Source organism: Bombus pyrosoma, linkage group LG16, assembly GCF_014825855.1.
Source record: "Bombus pyrosoma isolate SC7728 linkage group LG16, ASM1482585v1, whole genome shotgun sequence".
Classification (NCBI taxonomy): Eukaryota; Metazoa; Arthropoda; class Insecta; order Hymenoptera; family Apidae; genus Bombus; species Bombus pyrosoma.
The window spans coordinates 5,301,097-5,319,272 of NC_057785.1; the positions used below are offsets into that span (position 1 = coordinate 5,301,097).

The 18,176-nt window shown below is 30.4% G+C and overlaps 5 protein-coding genes across 14 annotated transcripts; 3 read left to right on the top strand and 2 right to left on the bottom strand.

The window, feature by feature from the left end:
- Window positions 1-550: 550 nt before the first annotated feature.
- On the bottom strand, window positions 551-2,229 carry LOC122576448. Its single transcript, XM_043746773.1, has 2 exons — window positions 1,930-2,229; window positions 551-745 (listed from the first exon to the last, which is right to left on the bottom strand). Exons 1-2 carry the CDS (start codon window positions 2,099-2,101, stop codon window positions 675-677), a joined length of 243 nt encoding a protein of 80 aa, XP_043602708.1. The 5' UTR covers window positions 2,102-2,229; the 3' UTR covers window positions 551-674.
- Window positions 2,230-2,506: 277 nt separating this feature from the next.
- LOC122576728 (transmembrane emp24 domain-containing protein bai) lies at window positions 2,507-4,478 on the bottom strand. Of its 2 annotated transcripts, XM_043747432.1 has the most exons (6): window positions 4,182-4,478; window positions 3,857-4,001; window positions 3,707-3,777; window positions 3,352-3,354; window positions 2,922-3,048; window positions 2,507-2,827 (listed from the first exon to the last, which is right to left on the bottom strand). In XM_043747432.1, exons 1-6 carry the CDS (start codon window positions 4,350-4,352, stop codon window positions 2,706-2,708), a joined length of 639 nt encoding a protein of 212 aa, XP_043603367.1. In that variant the 5' UTR covers window positions 4,353-4,478; the 3' UTR covers window positions 2,507-2,705. The 2 variants fall into 2 exon arrangements, with proteins under 2 accessions (XP_043603367.1, XP_043603368.1); XM_043747433.1 differs by lacking the exon at window positions 3,352-3,354 and having other exon boundaries at window positions 4,182-4,477.
- A 134-nt stretch (window positions 4,479-4,612) lies between these two features.
- LOC122576725 (spindle and kinetochore-associated protein 1-like) lies at window positions 4,613-6,534 on the top strand. Of its 4 annotated transcripts, XM_043747424.1 has the most exons (6): window positions 4,613-4,794; window positions 4,866-4,974; window positions 5,045-5,166; window positions 5,243-5,699; window positions 5,767-5,906; window positions 6,206-6,534. In XM_043747424.1, exons 2-6 carry the CDS (start codon window positions 4,887-4,889, stop codon window positions 6,416-6,418), a joined length of 1,020 nt encoding a protein of 339 aa, XP_043603359.1. In that variant the 5' UTR covers window positions 4,613-4,794; window positions 4,866-4,886; the 3' UTR covers window positions 6,419-6,534. The 4 variants fall into 4 exon arrangements, with proteins under 4 accessions (XP_043603359.1, XP_043603358.1, XP_043603360.1 ...); XM_043747423.1 differs by having other exon boundaries at window positions 4,613-4,974; XM_043747425.1 differs by lacking the exon at window positions 6,206-6,534 and having other exon boundaries at window positions 4,613-4,974; window positions 5,767-6,069.
- On the top strand, window positions 6,211-9,704 carry LOC122576719 (zinc finger protein 678-like). 4 transcript variants are annotated; one of them, XM_043747410.1, is made up of 7 exons: window positions 6,211-6,358; window positions 6,794-7,092; window positions 7,286-7,917; window positions 7,980-8,273; window positions 8,329-8,889; window positions 8,950-9,385; window positions 9,593-9,704. In XM_043747410.1, the coding sequence occupies exons 2-6, from the start codon at window positions 6,823-6,825 to the stop codon at window positions 9,383-9,385; spliced, it is 2,193 nt and encodes a 730-aa protein (XP_043603345.1). In that variant the 5' UTR covers window positions 6,211-6,358; window positions 6,794-6,822; the 3' UTR covers window positions 9,593-9,704. The 4 variants fall into 4 exon arrangements, with proteins under 4 accessions (XP_043603345.1, XP_043603347.1, XP_043603344.1 ...); XM_043747412.1 differs by lacking the exon at window positions 9,593-9,704 and having other exon boundaries at window positions 8,950-9,221; window positions 9,279-9,394; XM_043747409.1 differs by lacking the exon at window positions 9,593-9,704 and having other exon boundaries at window positions 8,950-9,394.
- Window positions 9,705-9,764: 60 nt separating this feature from the next.
- Window positions 9,765-15,732, top strand: LOC122576718 (aftiphilin). Of its 3 annotated transcripts, none has more exons than XM_043747406.1 (8): window positions 9,765-9,920; window positions 10,360-10,476; window positions 10,641-11,884; window positions 11,950-12,162; window positions 12,227-12,373; window positions 12,613-12,673; window positions 12,888-13,016; window positions 13,155-15,732. In XM_043747406.1, exons 2-8 carry the CDS (start codon window positions 10,374-10,376, stop codon window positions 13,742-13,744), a joined length of 2,487 nt encoding a protein of 828 aa, XP_043603341.1. In that variant the 5' UTR covers window positions 9,765-9,920; window positions 10,360-10,373; the 3' UTR covers window positions 13,745-15,732. The 3 variants fall into 3 exon arrangements, with proteins under 3 accessions (XP_043603341.1, XP_043603343.1, XP_043603342.1); XM_043747407.1 differs by having other exon boundaries at window positions 9,786-9,920; window positions 10,339-10,476; XM_043747408.1 differs by lacking the exon at window positions 12,888-13,016 and having other exon boundaries at window positions 9,766-9,920.
- The last annotated feature ends 2,444 nt before the right edge of the window (window positions 15,733-18,176 follow it).

Below are 18,176 nucleotides of genomic sequence, written 5' to 3' on the forward strand. Positions count from 1 at the left end.
AATATAAATAATAAACCGAGCTAACAACAAACAAGACAGCCAGATAGATATCGATGCATTTACAAAAATTCTATTCCAATAAAAATAAGTATTAAAGGGTAAAGAATTTTCTCTGGAGTCAATTTTTGTATTTAAATCTTAACTGAAACAATAATAAACCGTTTCATTTTGCTGTACAGATTTCATATTCGTTTATTTCTTCTATGATTTGCATTAGTTTTAGCCAAATTTCTAGTTAATTACACGAATAGAATAATATTTAAAAATTATATAAAATATTTTCAGTAATAAAATGATTGATCCGGCGCGATAAAATTTTCGAGGATTTGCATAATAATTGTCTAGTTCGATTAGAATCGAAATATGATTGATGATGATAACGATTCAATCAACTGCGTAAATTATATTTTTTGTAATAAAATTACGTTAATATTGTTTATTTACTGTTTCTTTATTAGCTTCTAAACAGATTTACTAGTCTACGTTAAAAAAAGTTAATGATCATATTTATTTTTACATAAAAAAACAAATACGAAAATAGATGCAGTGCTTTTTCAAATAACTATATCTGTATCTATATTTCACAGTTATAGTAAAAATATAAAAACAGATAACAAAATGATATCAAAACATTTGTATAAGTAATGAAAGTTGAATAAATATTCATTTACGAGTTATCCATGGTTAAATTGTTTGCGAAATGGAGGGAGGTCCAAAACTCGTGCAGTGCCAAGCAGCATTAAAGCTGGAAAAATTTCGCAAAATTTTTATTGTCAGACATAAATTATAATTTATATTGGCTCGTGAAAGTATTTTAATACTCACATAAAACTTTTATAAATATATTATATAATATATTCTGAAATTTCATTAGTACTGTAACGAGTCATGAGTCACGATTATTGTGATTACATGTACGTATTGTTAAAATTTGGAACAAATCTAAAAATGTATATTTTAGGAAGTGGATATATGTGTGAGTGTATGTGTATGTCAGCGGTGCGAACAGCGCAAGGTCAAAACTGAAAACTATTGTGAAACCGTTATCGTCGCGAAAAAGCCCAGGAAGAAAGAGTAACATCAGAGTCTGCTCATCACAACGACGGCTAATCCCCGGCGAGGAAGTTTGAACGCGTAATCGTTATACTGATCAATCGGTATATACGTACGCCGGAATGAACAGACGAGCCGCAGAATAGAAATTTTTAGATTAAAAAATCGAGAGTGAAAAAGCCATTATATTGTTAGTAGTATATCTTGTATATATTGTTTTAAAAAGTTGAGTCCACAACAAAGTTATTTTCACTTTCTGCTCTCTCAACCTATATACTTTAACGTTTCTTGATCTTAAAATATAGAAACCACAAGATATTTATTGAACTGATTTATTGCCGGCATATACTTTCAAAGATCATCAAAATGATTATATTATTATTATATCTATATGGTCTCTTTAGTGAGATCATCATTAGCATTAATCATGTTTAAGACTATTATTCTTGTTGTACATTCAGCTTTAAATTAAGTAAACTTTTACAATATATGCCCTGTAAATTCTACATACATTTTCAGATTGGTTCCAACTTTTACTCATATAATCACAATAGTCTTACATTTAAAATTTTTTGTGCTAGGTGTACCAATACTATCATGAGCCTTGTATACAAAATATACATTTTCCTCGAAAATATCCTAACCTCAAAAGTTTGTTTACCGGCCAAATTTATTTCATTCAAAATTGAATGAAGTTTGTAGGAATAATAAAAAATACTATTTCAGACTAATCTAATTGTTAAAAGATATCCAATAACGACTTAATTCTTAACTAAAATATACAGTTTATTTACATAGATATATCGAAACATGTGATACGTGAAAATGCTTTAAAAATTAAATATAGAAAAATGTAGAAACAAATTGATAAATTACCGCTTCCAATTGTGTACATTGTCGTTTTTCCAGTCCATTTCTGGAATTTTTTTGAATGGTATGCAACATATAAGCCGGACCCAATAAGACCGCAGCCACTGAAAATTCTACAGCCCAAACAATCACGGTTTCGATTGTTAATCATGCTCTTTACAGTAGATGTTTCCTGCATTTTTCACTTTATAATAATATAACATAAAATTTCTAAACTATATATGAAGGAACTATTTTCAATACAATCAGTTTACGACGATTTTATGTAGGTTATGTTTAAATTACCATGTTCACAATAAATCGAAATAAATCGAAATTTGATTCAAATTTTTAAAATAATATACTAGATTATATTATAGCTTATATTTAAATAATAAAGATTAAGGATGTATATTAAAATTTTATTACAAGTTAATAAATAAAATACAGTTTAAAATTTGTCTTTTACCAAAATCGATAATAAATGAAATATAACCTATAAAATATATTATCTTTTTCATAATCTCTCTTTTATAAACTTGTATTACAATACAGTAAGTTAATAAAATAATAATTTTAAAGGCACATATAATTTACTAAATTATTTTTACAATTATTTGATTATTACTTTATTTATTTTTTATTCAAATTTGAGTATACAAAACTTAAGTGAGTCAATTTTCCCACAATTTTATAACGACAGTAGTTTTTAATCATTTACTGAAGAACAAAAAATAAATAAAATTTTGGAAAGTGTAAAAATTGTAAGAATTTTGACAAATTCCATTATTTCTATGTGCTAATTATTCTATGAGCTTCTTCGCTTTGAAGAAACGTCTTAAGTAAAGGACTTGCCAGATTGAAAGAACCAAAAGCCAGCACATGGAAAATATACTGAAATAAAGTACGCGTGTATTCGTTGCCTCTGAAAATTTTAAGAAAGGTAATTAAATGCTTTTTTAATTCTGCCAAGGGGTTTAACAAAAAAGATATTTAGTTATTTTTATATCTTGTAGTACCATTTGTGTCTCTCATTTCTTCTTCATTTTTCCGCATTCGAGCAAAATCTTGGACAATAGCTTCGGATAAATCTTCCAGACGTTTTAATTCTACTTCAGAAGGTTTAAGTTTTGCTGCTTCACCAATCTTAAATAAAAGTAGTTAATTAGTTAATTGTTATTTCATACTGTCAAATTCCAGATATAGAATTAATTAAACTCAAAATTCAAACACAATTTAATATAAATTATAAGTCTGTGTCTAGGAAACTCAAACTTCATCTGTGCTCAAACTCCATTAAAAACAAAATTGGGTTTTATTAAAATATTATGAAATAACTTTTTTTCTAAACAAAATTTTTCAGATATTGTGCTAACTAATCCATGCTAAAACCCATGCCATTAAAAGCCATATGGGTGGTCACTAATAAAATCAATATTGCTACATTACCAACTGTGTGCCCATACAAGCCACATATAAAACAAAGAAAAGATAGGAAATACTGTAAGTTTATCCTTGAAAATTTTGCTAAAGGTGATAGATATTGACAATCCATAGAATATATTACGAAATATTATATTTTTTATACAATATTTCATATTATGTAAAAGAAAATGGGAGAAAATATAATTTGCTTTTATAAATTTAAAATTAGGGTAAAATTAAGGATTGTCAATTCCTATGAAATATTCAATATATACTTTATCAAGAATGAAACAGAATTGTTACATAAGAATAATTTAAAAATCAAATTGACAAAAACAATTTGATATATCTATATATTAAAATCATTCAAAGAACTTACTCCTTCATAATTCTTTGCTTCAATTCCACGTTTTGTGATTAAATGAATCTCTTGCTTAATCTGTTTGATATCTAAAACATATTTTTAAGTATAGGTAATGAAATACAAAGAAACATTATGTATTTTAGAATTATGTATCTGTATATATACTGCCTGAAAAAGATGGTTGTATGGCATGTGCCATAAAGCAAATTTCAAATGTATCATATGTCTCTGTGACAAATGAGAATTTCAACATCTTTCCATGGGGAATGTCATCTTTTTTCGATAGAATATCTCCTTTTGAATCTCTTATCTATAAAATTACAAACATTAAATTATTCAATTCTTGTTGCAGTTTGATATCTAAAAATTGAAAAACAACTCAATCCTCCATATGTGAGCTAAGAGAAGTTAACCTAATATAACCTCAACATAATTTCTGTATACAATATACACTTAAAAAAATAAATATGATAGAAAATTGGTGATTTACAATGTATTCGGTTTTAACAGCTGGTGTCACAGAGACTTCATATTCCCCAGCAACCAAAACATTTGCTTGAACTTCCTCCTTTAAGCACTTGAAAGCATTCGGCTCAAGGTAAAATCTGATACCGTGAGCATACGCGAGTAACGTTACGAAAATATATATTACACCTCGCATTTTTCAAGGAGTTTCATTAAACTGTATTAAATAATCTCGAAGAAAAATATCTCTTAAGAATACTTGAAATTAACGGTAACCCATCAACATACTGATGAGTTGGCAGCCATTAGGTATTTTGGATTAATCACGTGATATGATAGAAAACAAGAACATGGCGTATATTCATAAAAATTCAACATTTAATTAATTAATATATAAAAGTCATACAATAATCAATCCTATTAAAAATCATTAACTCTTTATATAGCATTAGTTTCTTAATTTAAAACTTCAAATACAGTTTTAAAGCGATCTACAACTGACAAAGAAAAACGGCTAATTGCGGGTTACCTTAAGTTTTTAAACCGACGCCGACAAGCGCGCCATTTGTAAACTACGCTGAATTAAATTTGAAGTTTATAAACGGCGATAGAAAAGTGACCGTTATTTGTAATAACAGGTAATACCTAACAAATTATATCTATTCTCCTAAGTTATTCCATAAACAATTGTTTTTTAACAATTTACTAGTTGTAAAGCACATATATTAAAATGTCAACCTCTTACACACTGGAAGAAATTTTGGAAAGACAATGTGAAAAATTGCAAGATCTTGAAATTGCAACGATATTTGTTAAAAGTAAGGTTAAATTTGTATTCTTTAGTTTAATATCTTATATTACAATATTTATATTTAATTTTATGTCCAGGCAAAGATGCAATGAAAGAAGAACTTCTTAAAATGCGTACAGCAGTCTCGCAGAAATGTAATGATATAGAAATCATGAGGCAAAAATTGGATGAAATGAAGAAGCAGAATAATCAATGCAGAGTATGTTTCTTAATTCTTTATATTTTTACACATTTTGAGTTTAAATAAGTTTTAATTAGAAATCTAAAAATTCCAGGAATTAATGTTACATATCAAAGCTGTGAATAAAAAAATCAATCACATGAAAAAAAATATTCCATCCGAGTTGATTCATGATTATTATGAAACTCAAAATTCCTTATCATTAAGAAGCATGCCGGGAGAGGAATTCACACCAGTACATACAGTAATAAGTGACAATAGAGAAAAACAAGAGACTCCAATGATAGACTGTAAAAAAGTATTATTTAACGAACCTGAAGTTTGTCTTATGATACCTTTGATAGGCACGGATGAGTTCAGTAAAATCCCAAAGTACATTATTGGGAGACAATCTTTAGAAACAGTCAATAATTTTATAAATACCATCAATCAAATATTAAAAGCAAAATATATGTTTTTATCATTGGGGAAAGCTCATGCTAGAAAACAAGGCGATTTGAATCTTTATTTACACTATAAAAAACAGGAAATGGACATCTGTAATGATAATAGTAAGTTTTCCATTTTATATAACTGAAATACATATTTTATTATTAAAGGTAAAAAATTGTGTTTCAGAATATGTATACTTCTTCACTGGTGAAGATTATGAAAGACAAACGAAATCCAAATTAGACAAACTCAAATTAAATCTAATGATAGTTCTACGACATTGCAAAAGATTAAGGGAGCACAGGATAAAAAATGATGTCCGATATGTAATATTACCAAAATAATAATTAAGTTATAGTAATAAATCAGGACATTGTGTAATAAATGAATGTTTTATTGTACAGAAAGAGTAAAAATGTAATTCAGCAATTGTGCATCTATTAGTTATATTAATTGATACTATTGTAAAATATATTTTCTACTATCCCATTTCTTATAATTATTTTGTCTTTAAAATTTAATATCAAGGTTTTATTCAAATTGATTTGATTAAAAATTTATAACTGAGATATCAAATGATGAAAAATAAGCTTCTAACGTTCTTAAACTACGAAAATTTTTTAAGATTCGCTTTTGTTTCGGTCGTCGTGGGAGCATGTTTACCAGAAATACTCAACTCATAAAGATTAGACTCCCTGTCAGATTGTTTCGACGAAACGAAGACTCAAGTTTAGTTTGCCATGAAAGAATTCTTCCCTTTTCATTTCCAAGGAACGAGGTAATCTGCTCTGAAATAATTTCGATCGTACGCTCCACTTGTGGAGATAAGATAGTCTAAAACTATCATTTTTTTTTGTATTATTTAATAGTAACCTTACCGTATAACAATAATTTATTTCAACTAAGAAATTACACATCAATTTCACAATTTAATTGTAAAAAATGCATATTCAAAAAATCTCAATATAATATAATCTCATAATTAATATTATGAAAATAATTTTTCAAATATTATACGTAAAATTTAAAAGATTGTAAATAATAAAATATTTTTCATTCAATACGAAAGCACGTGAAAATTATTATTGCTATATAGGATATTTCTCAAGAATCAAACAGTTCGAGCGAAAATTCATAATTATGTAACTTTTTATTTATCGTATAATATCTTTTTTCTTTAAAATATAAACGATTATTAATGTTAAATTTTTAGATAAAAAGAATTCGTAGATTTCTTCCAACATGAATAGCGGAAGAACGGAGTCGATTAGCACATTAAGCGAGCATGAAGATGATTTTGATGAATTCGAAGGATCAATTATTTGGTCCCAGGAGGAACCATTTTCCTCGAATGAAATTTTAGAATTAGCTCCAGATCCCGATAAACAAAATCGATTAAAATCTTTATGTCGTTTATGTGCTGGAGAAACTTTACATCCGATTTACATCTATTCCGAATTTGGTGAATCTTTGAAACTTTTGCATAAAATAAACACATGTTTAAGTGTTAAGGTAATTATTTGTTGAATTTTTTACTCCTTAGTACAAATTACACCAATTTTATGTAAATGTACAATTAATAAAATGAAAACATTAAGATAACTTATAAATAAATGAAACAGAAGGAATTTATATTTTTTTGTTGCTATGCATATGAATTTTTCTATAATAATTAAATTTGATAATTAAATATGAATTTTTTCAGGTAAAGAAAACTGATCCTCTCCCCAAACAACTTTGTCCAACATGTGTTGAAAAGATTACTTGGTGCAATGAATTTGATGTTCAGTGTATCAGAGCTGAGGAAACTCTCCTTGAAATTTTAAAGCAAAACCATTCTTTCAATAATGCTAGAAATGATGTTCAAGAAAATTCTCAGGAGAATATTGATTCTTGTCCATTGTGTGTCGAAGGACGGATGAGAATTTACGAAGAAGATAAAGAGACTAGGAAAGATGTTGAACTGTACGATAGCGATATTGTTCTTGAGAGTAGTGATGAGGAACAAATTCCTAATGAAATTAACATTGAACAGAATGAGGAACCAGAAAACGAATCTATAACTTTGTTCTGTTTGGGTACCAAGCAGAAATATTTGAAATGCGGAGCTTGTATGAATTTGTATCATACAAAAGAGACTCTTGATGAGCATAAGTGCAAACCTAATTTACAATGTACTTCCAAACCTTACAAGTGTGATATATGCTTTGCAACTTTCACGTTTGAAGAACGATTGCAGTTTCATCAACATTTTCATAAAGATGCAAAAGCGTTGTATTGCGAAATTTGCAAAATTACGTTTGGGAAGGAATTAAAATTGTTTTATCACTACAAGAGGTATTACCTAGAAAATTATTATAGAAAAATTTAAATAATATATCCATTTATTTTATTTGCAGATATCATTGTAAAGATGGTAGAGTATCCTGCTTACAATGTGGAAAATTATTTGAAAATCAAGAAGGATTAAAAAAACATGTATGTGTGGATGGAAAGACAAGACCTCATGTATGCGAAGTTTGTTCCAAGGGGTTTTGTGATGGATACACTTTGAAACGCCATGTGGTAACTCATCTTCCAGAAAAGCCATACAAATGTCCAGAATGTTCAAAAAGTTTCACACAGAAATCAAGACTGAATAAACACATCGCTGGGCACAGTATCATTTTGGAAAACAGTCAAACTATTTGGAGGTAGTATATTTGTTTTCGTATCATTCTTCAGTAATCAACAAGTTATGTTTTATAGGTGTATTCGTTGCGGTGAAGTCTTTGGAAGTTGTGATTCCACAGATGAACACTGCAAAATACATGAGGAGAAAATTAGTCTTATAGAAGAGATGCAAGTATTGAAATTGTACCATTGTGAATTCTGTAGCAGCCACTTTGCAGATATGGATCATTTAAAAACTCATAGAGAATCTCACGTTATTGAGAAACCATACTCTTGCAACCATTGTAACTCTACATTCAAATCTTTCGCAGAGGCTGTTCTTCATTGGAAAGAGCACCCAAGAATATTCAAAGTGCTAGTAGTATTTTTGTGTGAGATTTGTGACAGAGATGTTAAGGAACTCTCTCTGCTTTATAAGCATAAGCAGAAGAGACACCAACCAGTGCCTAGAAGATCAGAGAAGAGCAAGGAGAAGTTCATTTGTGAACTCTGTGGAAGTATTTTTGTGAGTATAGAAGATTTTCAAGAACATGGAAAGTACAGATGCTCCAAATTCCCATGTGATATTTGTGGTAGTCTTTTACCAACTGCAAATTCTCTGAATGCTCATAAAAGAAGACATAGTGGACTAAGACCGTACGTATATTAAGTTATATTAATATTTTATAATTTTTATGATTTTTTATTCTTATATAGATATGTTTGCAATATCTGTGGTAAAAGCTACACTCAATCCAGTCATATGTGGACCCACAAAAGGTTCCACATGGGTGTAAAACCCTATGCCTGTGAATATTGTGACCAAAGATTCACAATAAAGCCAGATTTGGCAGACCACACTAGGAAAAAACATACAAGGGAAAGACCATTCAAATGTGATGTTTGCAACAAAGCTTTCTTAACTGGTTCTGTCTTCTACCAACATAGGCTAATACACAGAGGGGATCGTAGATACAAGTGCCACTATTGTGAAAAAGCATTCACCAGAACAGAAGCTTTAAACAACCACATAAAGATTCACACTGGTGAAAAACCACATGCATGTGATGTTTGTGGAAGATGCTTCAGACAAAAGGGAGACATGAGAAAACACAGGCGAACACAACATATTGCCAAACAAGACACAAAATAGGTTAAACTATATATAACTATTAAATACTCTCATATAAACACTTTATGATAATCTTTTGTTGTAATGAATTATTTTCAAACGTTATGTAGTGATTAATAAAATGTAAATAAAATTCTTATGATGGTAATGCTTTATAAATTATATTTAGAACAAAAAAATTATGAATTATGCATATCAATTACTTTTAAGAATCTTTGTTCTTTTAAGGTTATGTAAATATTGGATGGATGAGAAAGGAATATCGTAAAAGGAAAGAAAAAGAATGATTAATATTGTAAAGTGATTTAAATTTGTGTTACTTTAAAATTAGGCGCGATAAGAAGCGCGAACAGGTGCGCAGATGCAACACGTATAGAACAGGTGATACGACCGATGTCTCGTGATTCGTACCACTGAACCTTACGACTATAACAAGTGCAATTGTTACTGATAAAGATTGCACACGTATGAGGTTTGATTTCGTTACAATAGAAATGATGACGAACTACAGATAAAAATCATTTCGTAAGGTGCTCCACGTACCTGACACTCCTTTGTAAGTCTATGTTCGATCACTTTTTAATTTCAATTACAACGTTCACCAATCTTGTTTTCGACCTACATACCATAATAAAACGATATATAACGATCAGTTAAAATTCAATCGATGCTCCTTCTAATTATCTTATTCAATATTTTCTGTCATCTTTAATGACACGTACCTAACCTAATACAATTTGACATATGCGTATCATCACAATGAAAATGAAAATTTTGTATTTTTCATAGGGCTTTCATTATTTTTCAAATAAAATTATAAAATATGTTGACGGTAAATGTTTTCATTTTGATAGCACAAGTAGAGCAAGAAATATTGAATTTCATTTGATGAATTATATTAAGAAATAGACATAAATATTTTATATAAATAGCAAAAATTTTATACAATAATAGTTTTCTTCTTCAATCACAAGAAGACAAACATCATTTTTCAGAAGTTCCATGAAGAATGGCATTTCCTCCGCTAGTTAGTTCTACGCCTCCTCCTTTAGACAATCTAGGGGACTCTGAGGAAGATGAGTTTGGAGATTTTACTACTGGAGGCATAGATGGTAATTACAACATTTTTTACAATAATACATAATATATAATAAAATTATACAATATGATATTATGAAAATATATAATGTAATATAAATATATAATATATATAATGTATAATATAAATATATAATGTTATATACATTTCTATTATATATCAACATTTATATTCTAGGATTATCTGTATCATCAGATTCACCGCATAAGCTTGTAACTCCAGTCCAAACACCTTTAACATCTCAACATACTTCACCAAGAATAAATGGTATTCCAGAAATTCCAGAAAATTCTGAAATAAATGTTGCTCAAAAACCGAGAATTACAGAGGACCTTTTAATACTTGAGAAAATAAATGATACTGTAAATGATATTAAATTCGGGACAGAAGTTGAGAAGTTGGATGAAATCATAGGAAATGATAGCAAAAAGAACTTGGGAAACGTAAACAATGATAATAAAGAAATTATTGTAAAAAGAGGGGTTTCTAATGGAGTTAATTTAACCAGCGGAAGCAATAGCTTTGAAGAAAATGAGGGGGAAGCTAATCATTTAGAAGATATAGAACCTTTAAGTCTAGATTTAGGAGATCCGACCGCCGCTTCTGACACGGTACGGTCATTAAACGATGCTTTTTACGATTATGAACAGTTCGAAGATTCACAAAATTGGATTTCCAATAGCAATGCATCTACAGATATTTCGAAAGCAGATTGCTTTAAAGTTCAAGACTCTGGAGTCATGTCCAATAATGTAAACAGTTTAAACAAAGACTTCAATGGAGAAAATAAACAAGATTCGAATTTGGACTCAGAAAATACCATTGTAAAGTCGAAATTAGAAGATAAGTCTGTCGAAAATCTAAATGTATCTATTAAAGAAGATGACTTTTCATTTGAAGTTGACGGTGCGGAATTTGTAGATGTTAAAAATTCAGTATTTTGTAGTCCTATTGAAAATGAGTTGAGCATTAATAACTCAAATAAGGAGTTTTTTTTGAAAGATCAAATGGAACATGAAATTGTCACAGATCTTCAGTTTTCTGAGATTGAAGATGACCATTACTCTGCACCACTGCCAGATATTTCCAAGTGTCCGAGTGAAGAATTTAGCGACTTCAAGTATGATTCTATGTTGGAAACTTCAATTGCCACACTTCAGCCAGAGTTTCCTGACTATTCCACAGAAACAGGAGAGAAGAAAGAAGAAATGTTAGTTCAAGATGACGATTTTGGTGATTTTACAAATTTTTCCGAGCATACGCAATTAGAGAAACTGGATGAAACAAATGTACCTGATAAAAAAAACGACGAAGATGATTTTGGAGATTTCAATGATTTCGAAACAGCATTCGAGCAGCCCTCAGTAGAACAGTCGCAAATTAGTCTAAAAGAGTCAATTTGTCGAATAGAAAATAAAAGCGTGAGTTTCTTTTACATTTATCTTCTTTGAATCAACTACTAGAAACTTGCATAAATTTTCTTTAGGCTGCTAACAAAATAGAGGACATAATAACTACCATGTTTTCAATGGACTCTGAGCAATGTGAGATTGAGATACAGCCACTGATAAGTGAGGTGGATGAAGTCTGGCAGAGTATTAAAAATGTTGAGGAAACGAATGCTTTGACGTACCAATGGACAAACAGTTCCAGCAACAATGTATTGCTAAACTCTCTTGGTATTGATTCTCGTAATATCGTGAGTAACATTTGCTTGTATAGAATGGTACAATCGATCGAAGATTAAATTTAAGAACTCGCAGTTATTCGGGCCGAGATGGAACCCGAATGTTCCAAGATTTGCTGCGAATCTTGGCTTTACTCCGTTAGAGCCAATCAAAGCCACAACTGATCCTCAACCAGTTGCTTTGTCGAATATCAGCAAATCCCAAGCTTCAACTAATTCAGAAGTAAGTTTTTAAATACAATACTCTTTGGATAAGTGATTACATTTTTCCCTAGTTAAGATTTCATGGAATCTTGTTATTGATGACAATTAGAAGTACTAAACTTCCAATTAGGTTTTCACAAAATTATTATTAAATAGTTTCTGAAATTCTTTTGATTATTTAAGTATTATTCTACTAATAATTAATAATATTGCACATAGTATATTTGATCATAATTAATATTGATATAATTTTATTAGGAAGTACCTGCTGCTCAATTCGATTGGAATAGTTCTGGGCTTGTTAATCCCTTAGAAGCTAGTAAGTATTCAGACCAATGTATGTTCATGTTACAATTTCATTAGTTTTATTTTGCTACCACAATATCAGATATTCTTTAATAGACAAATAAAGGAGTACCTCACATTTTAGTGTAAAAATATTTAATTGCTTTATTCACTTTGCATTTGCAATTATGTTTTGTACAAAGTGTGCTAATTACTGGGAATATTCTTTGATAAATCGTGTAATCTAGGTGGTGGGTTATCTGCTCTTCTACCTCTGGACTTTTTGTGTCCCTTTGATCCTCTACTAACATCCCACAACTCCACCAATTCTGAATCCTATCGTCGACCAAGTAGCGCAAGGAATCCTATTAATCATCGTAAGTCTTAGGCTTGTAATTGTATAGCCAGAACACACAAACACATTAGATTGTTTTACTGCATGCTTCTACTTTATCGTAATACACATCTATATCCAAAATCACTGCTTTCAAATGAAATCTTTTACAAAACAACAGATATGCCAGAAGTAAATGTAAATCGGGAACGATGCAATTCAGTGTCAAAAGTGGAGACGATAGATTCTCTGGAGAATGATATCACGAAGTCACAGAATACGAAACGTTCACAATCTTCGAAAATGATCGAACCTTTGCCTGTTCCACGTGCACCAGAATGGAAGAGGAAAACTGATCTCGACTCAGGACATAAACAGAAGAGCACAAGTATTCAAAGAGGCATTCCAATGGAGAAACAATGCCTACCAATAGAAAAGCAGTTTCTATCAATTGATAAACAGTACACGAGCGAAAGACAATTCGTGTCGGTTGAGAGATCGTTTCCGTCAAGTGACAAACAGTATTCATCAGCGGAGAAATCGATGACGGGAGACGTTTACCGTGGCAAGCCTATGACCAAGAGATCCGGATCTGAGCACGTAGTAATGGACAGATTCGGTCGGGTAATGCCGATTCAGCCAGAAACAGCGAGGATATTGAACCGTTTGCCGGATCTTTCGTTCCTCAGCGCTAGAACTCTGATGCTCGATCGGGAACACAAGCAGCTCGCCTGCGAAATGGGTGTTATAAGTCGTAAAATGCCTGGCTGAGTAACGTCGGTCTGAGCGCGAGTTTGAAAGGTCAGAACATTCGATAGATCTCACTGTGTCCCGTGGACAAATTGATGAGACGTAGAAACGAAGGAGAAAAGACGTTCCGTTAACCTTTCAAACCCGCGCTTGGGCCGACCTTTGATCCTAACCTATATTTCCCCCTGAAAAAAGAAGAAAAAAAGCACTGACTGATAAAGTATTCTGTATTCTTCATTCAGGAAGGTAAAAAAGAGATATGGGATATGCGAGACGATGAATGTTTATTTTCTGTTCATAGAAAGGAGCTATTTCACAATACAGATTTTCTATCATTTTTGCATGATAAAATGGCGGTATAAAACATTATTTTGTTCACGAAATGGAGTCATAATATTTTATCATTTAAGATGTGATCATTTCCAGATCTCTAGACACTTCCGAGTATTAGTAACGAAAACATCACTCATAGTATGTAATACATAGTTTTTCTATGTTATTTCTTTTAACTCAGGTATGGATATCTCTCGACCTTTCTCTTTGCTTCTTTATTATTTGCTCTCAGATGTGGACCAATATATGTATACTTTAAAGTAGCTTGTATAATATGATTAGACAGTATAATTATACATACAGTATGACTAAATTTAAATTTATGATGTTTCTAACCATATTTGTTTTAGATAATAAAAGAACTCTCGCACTGATATATGGTGGAGTTCTTATTAGAAATAATTCATATTTCTGTTTCCAACTTTGCTTTTTAATTATGGTATAGTTTGTTGATATAATATGTGTTGCTAATTAATTATTTACGTGCTTGTAAGCTTCATAAGCAGAATGTACTTAATCTTTTATACGTACTGACTCTGTTCCGTGAACAGGTGCAAGAGTGAGTAAATTAGTGGTGCAGCTAGAAATTCTTAATGGAGGCATACAACGATGTCACAAGTTAGTTTCATAGTTAATCAAGAAAGAAATTATTATTTTGAGAAAAAATATTTTTCAATTTTGTATTCAATTATGCCTCCATAAAAATTGTACTTTATATACGCATTTTTATTTTGTAAAGCATATTAAAAATACGTATTCTTTATTCATATGAAAAGAGGATAATATGTGAATATAACGAACGAAGAATTAACCGAACTATTAACAATTGTTATTTCAGTGAAGTTTGTACTACCTGACCGCACCACAGTTACAGATAGTTAGTAATATCGAATATTCGATACTCGAGTTAAGACTTACTACCAATACTACGTTCAGAGGGAATTGTCATGAACATACTTGGCGTTCAAAAGTGACTTAACAAATAATAACAATAAGATATCATAGGTGAATATAAAAGTATTTGTGAGAAACTTAATAGGGGGTGCTTATACCTTTGACATTTGATAACTATTATTTTTCGTAGACTGAATGTTCTTACTATAGTATAATGATTTAAAGCCCAACTAGGTATTCTATTATTAGCAAGGAGAGGATTAATCTTGAGTGGAAGATTTGAAAGGAATTGAGGCGATTATGGGCGATTTATATAATAGATATATTATATATTTTATTTATAATCCTATTATCAAAGAAAATGTCCAAGGTGTTAAGCAAATGGTATATTCTAATTGTAAAAACGTTAAAACGTTATTAATTTTATTTAATTGTGTTTTAATATTATATCATAGGCATTATAATTATTCTGTTATAAGTATTTATTATCTAATTACATTTGTTTTATGTTCTGAGCACACAGTTAATTTTTTAAATTAATATATAAAAAAATGGTGATATGGTGATATTTATAATCTTTTGTTTTTTAATAATCGCTTCTGTAATCATTCAGTGTTGCTGAAAATCTTCTACGCAAGAACAATGTTCTCTTACATACAGGATAGATCAGAGGAAAAACCTGTGTCATTGAATTGGTACTAGTCTTAAAACTTACACATAGAATATGGAAATACTTTACTCTTATTTCTACTGTGTCAATAAAAACTCTTATTTTTATTTTATTAGTCGTATTGAATCAATACCAAATATTCTATTAACCGCCGTTTGAAAGTGATGCTAACATAAATATGTGTACTCACACATGTTACTTTAAAGTGCATATACACACATTCATGACTCAAGGGGCACCTATATAGTATGGAATATAATAGATTCTTTTCTTTTTTTTTTTGTTCTATGAAAAGTTTAGGAAAATTACTAATTTGCCAGTGGAATCATGTCCATCGTTATACACGTCAGGCGTAGTCGTGCGCCGACTGGTACGGACAGGTACCAAATGCCACAAGGTCACGACTCGTGTGCCCGTATACATGAAGGAAGAGAGTCAACGCGAGAAGAAGAGAGAAACCTTTTATTGTGCGGCTCACTGTTGCGCCGGCAAGGTGCGCAACCAATGAACAGCAAAATAACAGGTGAAAGAACATATACGTCGCACTAGAGATGTGTGCTCTTAGTAGGAATGAATTTTTATGAACTCGCATGCAAAGAGTAGCTTAAACAAATACTTGCAACATACATTGTCCAAAAAGAACTACTGAAAAATACGATAAAATAAATATAATATGGAAGATGTACTCAAAATTACTGATTACTTCTCCAGTAATGATTGGTTTCACTATTAGTTGCAACAGTCAGAATTGGTAGTGTATTACTAGTTAGCCAGGAATATTTTTTTTTATAAGAGGCTGGTGCCATAATTTATGAAGAAGATAAATTTGAAGTTATATATAGAATATCTAAACAGGATATTGTCACAATTAGGTTAAGACTCTGGACAGAGTAAAAGTCATGAATCAGGTTGAATTAAAAATTTGCTAAGGTCACGTTAATGTGCATTCTAACACGTTTTATGTTGTGTAGGTCACCTGGATGACAAATTATGTAAAATTAGCATGAATAAAATATTTAATATTTAATAAAAATATAGTGTACAATAACTTAATAAAAATACAGCACGAGATGTATTAATTTTAAGGAATATTAAAGTCTTCGATGAAGATTAAAATGTATTAAGAGATGAATTAAAAGACCAGCAATGTGCGGTAATTCTATGAAGAGGAAGTGGAGAGATGTGGTATTTCCATGTGACTGGACAATAGAAAAGGTCGGGCATGTCTTGAGGTATTTGCTTTGACTAATAAATGCGTTTGCGAGAAAACGCAGGAGTCGGCAACGTGTCGTTCTCTCGAGCGGCACCACCGGGCACGGGTGGCACGAGTTCACGCTATACAATTTCATTCACAAACAGTGTACGTAAAGACAAATTGCAGGTTTCCCTCTCGAACACATGCCACTCCCAATTAATTCCGCCGCTACGTAGTTGATCCTCGTTTTTACTTGCAGATACTGAGATATTTGATCGCATACTTTCCCACTTCTATCATCCCTTAAATCTTTTTCAATCGAATATTAGACAGAGACTAATATTTATATAATAATAATATTTTATTAGAAGAATATTACAAATTTTTGTAATTTTCTTCCAATTGGAAAATCTGTCTTTAAAATATTATAAAAATATTTAGAAAATTTAAATACTATTTGCAAAAATTTGTTATTGTAGAAAGTATAGGCAGGTTGGGTCATTTGGTCAATAAATGCGTTTCCGTACAAAAGAGTTCAAATAGATGCAGGTTTCAGATCCGTTAAGATCTATAGATGAAGTCAAGAGAGGTCTGAGGGACGATATTACCTGAGGTCAGGTAAATTCTTCTTGTTTACATTCGTTCTCTCCAACTTCTTTTTCGAAGGGCAGGAAGACGAATTTTAGAAATGAAACACAATACAAAAATAATAAAACTATCAATAAATTTTATATTATACGAAATGCAATATATTAAAATAATTAATAAGTTATTTTTTAAAAAATTCCACTCCTTCGACACGTATGAGGGATGTATGGTTTAAGAAGAATGATCTTTAGGTACAGTGGCTCGTGAAAATATTCTCACACATTTTATGAATATATTACATGTTATACGAACCATTTAAAAATTTCATTAGCGTTGTAATGGTAATGACACTCAACTATCATGATTATATTCTTCAAATTTGAAATGATTCTGAAAACGTATACGGAAGTTGCAAGATATTTGATAGCATATATTTCGTAGAGGTTACAAAAGTATTTAAACAAATAGTTATTTAAAATATTAATAAATCACAGACTTTAGCGAGACCATCTTTTATGTTTATTATATGTTTAAGGTGACTAATCTTATTCATCTATTTTCAGATTGGATTCAAATTTTGTCAATATGATCATGGGAGTCTTACTTCATTACAGTGTTAAGGAAATTTCAAAATGTTTTATATAACACGTACAATATAAACATTAAAGTTTTCTGTGGCAAGTGTACGAATATTTTTTCTATTTCATTGTATGCATAGAGGAAATCGATCGTTTAAGTCGACTGCTAATCGATTATTTCCAATGATCGCCTTT

Excerpts from the sequence above, each read along its gene's own strand:
- LOC122576448 (XM_043746773.1), bottom strand. The coding sequence starts at position 2,101 with ATGCAGGAAACATCTACTGTAAAGAGCATGATTAACAATCGAAACCGT. Across the intron at positions 746-1,929 it reads AATGTACACAATTGGAAGCG|CTTTAATGCTGCTTGGCACT; the intron begins GTAATTTATCAA and ends AAATTTTTCCAG.
- LOC122576719 (XM_043747410.1), top strand. The coding sequence starts at position 6,823 with ATGAATAGCGGAAGAACGGAGTCGATTAGCACATTAAGCGAGCATGAA. Across the intron at positions 7,918-7,979 it reads TTGTTTTATCACTACAAGAG|ATATCATTGTAAAGATGGTA; the intron begins GTATTACCTAGA and ends TTTTATTTGCAG. Across the intron at positions 8,274-8,328 it reads AACAGTCAAACTATTTGGAG|GTGTATTCGTTGCGGTGAAG; the intron begins GTAGTATATTTG and ends TATGTTTTATAG.
- LOC122576725 (XM_043747423.1), top strand. The coding sequence starts at position 4,887 with ATGTCAACCTCTTACACACTGGAAGAAATTTTGGAAAGACAATGTGAA. Across the intron at positions 4,975-5,044 it reads TGCAACGATATTTGTTAAAA|GCAAAGATGCAATGAAAGAA; the intron begins GTAAGGTTAAAT and ends TTTTATGTCCAG. Across the intron at positions 5,167-5,242 it reads AGCAGAATAATCAATGCAGA|GAATTAATGTTACATATCAA; the intron begins GTATGTTTCTTA and ends TAAAAATTCCAG.
- LOC122576718 (XM_043747406.1), top strand. The coding sequence starts at position 10,374 with ATGGCATTTCCTCCGCTAGTTAGTTCTACGCCTCCTCCTTTAGACAAT. Across the intron at positions 10,477-10,640 it reads TACTACTGGAGGCATAGATG|GATTATCTGTATCATCAGAT; the intron begins GTAATTACAACA and ends TTTATATTCTAG. Across the intron at positions 12,163-12,226 it reads GTATTGATTCTCGTAATATC|TTATTCGGGCCGAGATGGAA; the intron begins GTGAGTAACATT and ends AAGAACTCGCAG.
- LOC122576728 (XM_043747432.1), bottom strand. The coding sequence starts at position 4,352 with ATGCGAGGTGTAATATATATTTTCGTAACGTTACTCGCGTATGCTCAC. Across the intron at positions 3,778-3,856 it reads ACAACCATCTTTTTCAGGCA|ATATCAAACAGATTAAGCAA; the intron begins GTATATATACAG and ends AATATGTTTTAG. Across the intron at positions 2,828-2,921 it reads AGAAATGAGAGACACAAATG|AGGCAACGAATACACGCGTA; the intron begins GTACTACAAGAT and ends TAAAATTTTCAG.